Source organism: Patiria miniata, unplaced genomic scaffold, assembly GCF_015706575.1.
Source record: "Patiria miniata isolate m_02_andy unplaced genomic scaffold, ASM1570657v1 HiC_scaffold_3, whole genome shotgun sequence".
Classification (NCBI taxonomy): Eukaryota; Metazoa; Echinodermata; class Asteroidea; order Valvatida; family Asterinidae; genus Patiria; species Patiria miniata.
In genome coordinates this window covers 1,366,003-1,371,704 of record NW_024037069.1, presented here as the reverse complement: position 1 = coordinate 1,371,704, position 5,702 = coordinate 1,366,003, and the positions used below count along the sequence as shown (strand labels likewise).

The 5,702-nt window shown below is 42.9% G+C and overlaps 1 protein-coding gene across 1 annotated transcript; it reads left to right on the top strand.

Annotated features, from left to right (window-relative positions):
- On the top strand, positions 1-2,494 carry LOC119737138 (muscarinic acetylcholine receptor DM1-like). Its single transcript, XM_038211254.1, has one exon. The coding sequence runs from the start codon at positions 140-142 to the stop codon at positions 1,388-1,390; it is 1,251 nt and encodes a 416-aa protein (XP_038067182.1). The 5' UTR covers positions 1-139; the 3' UTR covers positions 1,391-2,494.
- The last annotated feature ends 3,208 nt before the right edge of the window (positions 2,495-5,702 follow it).

Here is a 5,702-nt window from a genome sequence, read left to right as displayed (position 1 = left end):
CTGGAAACAGGACGTGACTCGGACACGTGATTCAGTGCTTCAAGTTCTGATCAGTAAAAAAACATTTATCAGAGTTTCTCATTGTTTTTGATCGGGCTGATTGTGGTGAAAAAGGGGCACCGCGGTGATACCAAACAAAATGGAAAACACTACTTTTGATGATGTTGTCTTCAATCTGTCGACTACCCCGAGCCCAATTGAGCCACCAGTCGCTGGTTCAATCCTGGTGGGAATTCTTCTGCTCCTGTTGGTCATCGTCACGCTGGCCGGCAACATCATGACCATCTCTGCCTTCATCTCCAATGTTCTTCTCAAACAGAAGCCTAGCAACCTCCTGCTGCTCAGCCTGTCTTGCTGTGATCTGGTGGTCGGGGCCACGGGGTTGCCTGTGGCGGCAATCCACACGGGTCTCGGATACTGGCCTCTGGGCAAGGCCGCCTGCGTCACCTTTGCCTTCTTTTCAGTGGTCGGTGTCTCGGCCGGCATGTACACGGTCACCGCTGTCAGCTTGGATCGCTACTTCTTGGTGTCCAGGGAGTACCCGGCTTATCTCAAGCTCCAGTCCTCCCGAAACGTTAAGTTGACCATCGCTGCTGCCTGGACAGTTGCCCTTCTAATCGGTTCGTGCGAGGCTATTCTCTGGCTCGTGGGTGACTACTCCTCCGTGGATTACAGCAGGGAATGTCTGTCTCCCGTACGCAGCGATCCTCGATTCATTCTTGTCATTTTCATCCTGCTTTTCGTCATTCCGTTCTTCGTCATACTCGTCTCGACCCTCCGGTTTTCCATGTTACTTCGCAGGCGCTTGCGGAAGCGGAAAGGCCCCCGGAGACGGTCAGTCGACGTCGTCAACAACAGACTGGTCCACCCGAAGGACGCCGACAAGGACCCGCCTACCGTAGCGAGTAGCACGCTGATGAGCTCGGAATCTCCGAGCGAAATGGAAACCACCGAGTTCAGTAGCACACCGAACTCTCACCAGCAGCCGCCGCTCAGCCCGGGCGGTGCCGTGGAACCACGCCGCCCCCTGAAACGGAAGACCATGGATGCCTCGTGGAGGAAGAAATCCTTCTTTGGATTGGGTGACGGATCGCTGGGAGGCGCGGGCTCCTTCTCCCGCGCCAAGGTGAGACGCAGGTACGTGAAACCAGCCGTGAGACTCGCGATTCTCTTAGGAGCGTTCGCGCTCTGCACGCTTCCCTACCCTATCTTCATCGTCCTATCCAAGGGATCCGATTGTGACGACTGCATTTCCAGACAAGTCAGAAATCATCTGTCGAACCTGCTGCTATCCAACTCTGGTCTGAATCCCTTCCTATATGCCGTCATGCACAGGAAGATTCGAGAGTACTTTAAGATGAAGCTGACATGTAATCGAAAATGCTGTTGAGTGAAGCATGCATGTTTCACTTGTAACTCTGTCCAACTCATGTTTTGGAACTCACTGAAACATTGTGTTTGTGTTTTTAGGCAAACACAGTCCTACAATAAAATATATCCACCCAGGGTTACCAATGGGTACGCTACATGTGAGGGTGGAGAGAAGAATATGCTGACTTCGAGGTACTGCAGAAACAAGACAAGTCGATAATGGCTTGATGCAGAGCGCTTTGCTGTACTAAAGCCACACACTTTGTGGGAACGGTCTTCATTAATAAAAGTAATTTGTCACATCTTTGGAAACATAGTAACAAACCTTATGCAAAAAAATGGCGGCAATAACGTTTTAACAAAACTTTCTCACGCCATTCAAAAAGGTCAGTCGTATGTGTACAAACATTATACCAGTATAAATTTACAGTATGTGAATTAAGCCGAACCGATATTTCAAAGAAAGTGTGTCTGTATACTAATCAAATGAATCAAGTTATTCACTCTCGCTACCGAATGACTGAAAAAAATATTAAGGGAAACATTTTTTATTGGAAAAATATTTCATTCATATCTTTACCTTATTGTTATTATGGTTTTGTAAAGCGCGAAAATCAATAGAATTAAAAACTGACGGAATTAGTTGCGCAAGAAACTAAAACTAATTCTCACTTAGCGTGGGCAGAATTTTATTGATATGGAAATAGAAAGCTAACAATTGTATCGTGTGCTCTATCAATACGCAATAAACACTTACAAATGTAGATTTCTCGGACTGCCATAGTTCAGACACAAAGATTGTACTTGAACGAAGTAAAGCAAAACAAAAATATTCATAACTTTAAGTTAATTTTTTGGAGAGACTAGTTTGGTAAGATGACAAAAAGTTCTCTATTTGGCCAGAAATAAAAACTTTTCCCTGGATGTTATATTATTAACCAGTATCGGATTAAGAAGAATGTAATAAACGTAGTTTATGCCATGTAGTTGAATTTTGTAAAAAAAAGAATTAATTCCAGCAGTTTTGTACATGTACGTATGTCTATCATAATAGTTTTCATATAGGCTTATAGTTTATGCTAAGATGTATATAGTCAGACACAAGTTTACCCCTAAAAGGGCCGGGGGCGGAATCCGCCCCCCCCCCCGCCTCGACTTTTTCCGCAATAGCCTTTTAAATAAATTCCGCGACCCGAGCTGTTATGACATTTTAGCCTCGAGCCTTGCGCATCTTTTGAGGCAAAAAAAATATAAAAATCGGACTAGGGGTTTTTGCGCAGCGAAAAATTTTCCCACATACGTCGTGTACACAGACCAGAATTACCATTCGTACATATAATAATTAATTAGCCATAATTCCAAAACCCTTTGACCTAGAGTCATGAAATTTCTTGGGTATGTTTATGAAGAGTTGCTCTATGCATGTACCGAGTTTCAAAATTTTTCGTCACTCAATGGTTGAGATCTTACGGGGGGCGGAATCCGCCCCCCCCCCCTCCAGCTGAGAGATGGTCAAAATAACCCGGCCCTTTTAGGGTTAAGCCCCTTTTTCTTTGTTTGTATAGTCTAAAAAAATACGAGTACGAAGAATGGAGATTATTAACCTGTATTTGTGTCATAAAACTTCCAAAGGAAAATCCCATCAAGTCTGATTTGTTTGTCGCACACATTACAGAGAAAAGATAAACGAAATTGAAAGTACGAGCCAAGCAAAATAATACCGAAAACAAAGCTATCGATTGCAGGAAATGGTTAACTTTCAGTTTCGGAATTTCAGGATGTTAAAACGGGGTTCTTTTTTGTTATTTCTTTTAACTTGTTTGGACGATTCATTCGTTGTGACGTGTTTTTTTTGCATTGTTTATTACTTAAACCGGTTTCATGTGACAGGAAATACATAACCTTACAGGAAATGAGGTAGCTTTTAGGGAACCAAATTGTAGGGTTACCTAAACAATCAACGGAAATCGTTTAGTGAATGATTTTTGTTCATTTCTAGTTCCTTGTGTTGAACCCCTCGCCATTGATCATTGTGTGAATTATTTCACACAATTAGAAGAAAAAAACTCTCAAGTTCGCTGATTAACTTCTTCACTCAATAATAGCTTATGTTAATTCACTGCTTCAGGCCTCTAGTTATTTAATGGCCTTACCATGAATTTCTCTTTCTCCTCCAACCAAGAAATTTAGAAAGTCGTGGATCCGCTACCCGATGCGGTTAGACATGATAGCGCCCTCATGCGGATTGAACTTGACAAAGTTCAGCGGTTAATATACCACACGTGTCAAGGTGATTCGTTCTCGCAGCTTGCGCAATTTTCATATCTGTTGGCCGGGAAATGTATTCTTAACCTCTCAACAGTGTGACCGCTTGTAATCGAGTCCACTTCAGCGAGTCTAAGTGGGCCGGGGTCATCCCCCTCCCCCACAATTATAGTAACAATGCTCGATGTTCTTCCTACTGCCTGTTCAAGTGCCATCGTTTCCCTTTAAAAGTTATTTTTCCTTTACCTCTCAATAAAATCTTGATAAATAAAAATGGTCGCTATGTCATCGCTGACGAGATCATTGCTGATGATAAAGTGTTTTTTATTGTAACATTTAAAAGCAGAAGAGGGGTGAAAGCGGTTGTTAAATTGATATTACTCATTCCTTTTCCTTTTACGGATAAGTAAACCCCTTTCGAATTCGTGACTGGCTGGCGGTTTGACACCCCCCCCCCCAAATGTTGGTTCTGGGTTCGCCCTTGAACGTTTAGTAGACCGAAGTTCCGAACATAAGCCCCTGCGCCATGGGCATCGCCCGCAGTCCCCCCCCCCCCTTGGAAAACAAAAACAAAACAAAAACATGACCCCTGCAGGGATGTCAATGGGGGTGCAAGTAGGCAAATTGTTTCCCCCCCCCTCCCACACACCCACCCACCCTCAAAAAGTTGATTAATCGAAAACATGGCGGCGAAATTGCAAGGATTTGGGGAAATAATGTGCTTTGCCTCGCGCTAGAAAAAAATCCTGGTGACGCCCATGCCCATCGCATGTTTACAAAGCTAGACCACTCGAAATATTGATATATTTTGTTTGGCTGTGCCAATAGGCCTGTTCGCGATTACAAAGTTCGTTGCCATGAACCTGGGCACATGACCCTGGCTTTGTAGCACGGGGCACGGTCAAATACAGTGATTGCAGAGCGCGATACCAAACTCGCAAAAATGCTACAAAGGTCGTGTGCGTGATGGCAGCAAAGTCCAACGATATTGCCAGTTCACCCATTTTGCATGCAGCTGAGAGGGCTTGCATGACGTAAGTACATATTTCTCTTTTTGTTAATTAATTTAATTGACTAAGAAAATTACACCAAGGAAAGGTGGGTGAAACAGCATAATATAGAAATTAAACGAGTCATTTATATAGGCCCAGCTTATTTTTTATGGGGGCAAAGGAATTTCACGCTCAGTCCCATCCATCACATGAACAAAAACTGTGGCTTGTTGTAATGTTATTGGTGTAACCACAAGTCGCCACAAATCAATCACAAGTCCTACAGTATCAAGTCAGTTTGAAGCTCTGTGATTGACTCGTGATTGGCTCGGTATAAACTATGGTTTTAACAATTCGAAGATTAAAATCACGGTAGGTTTCTCATTTAGAATCCTATGAAACAAATCCTGAGCTTGATTTGTTTGAAGTCGATTACTGAAACTAAATCTGGGGGTTTTTTTTATTGTAATGTAATAATAATAGTGGGTATTTATTAAGCGCACGTATCCACCAGGACTGGTGCTCAAGGCGCTACATCATTATTACCCCTGCTCATTGGGCACATGAAACATTCCAAATACCATCTCAGCTCCCTGGGGAGTATACAGCTCGATGCAGCCTGTTAGGCGCAAGGAAGCTAATTCAATCACAATAACCATCTCTGCCCTTACAGGTACCCATTTACTCCTGGGTGGAGAGAAGCATGTATAGTTTTTTCTTAAAGAAAGATTAGGACAACGTATTTCAGGTGCCTTCAACTGTTTGATATCGACGAACTATACCTTCAGACTATAGAGTAACAGTCATGCCATGACATTTTTGTAATACTTCAGATAATAGTATTTGAAATTTGCAAAGTTTAATTATCAACAGGTAGCGGTTTGCGATAAACCCGTGTGATAAGAATTTCTTTAGATTTACGGGTGAATGTTGGAAGAATCGATGAAGCGATGTGACGGTTTTAAAAGGAGGTATAATTTGGGTTTATCTCAAGCCGTATATCTAAAGACAGATAAAGCTTATGATAACAATATGTAATATATGTAGCTTACTGTGCGCTTATTTCAGCGTTGT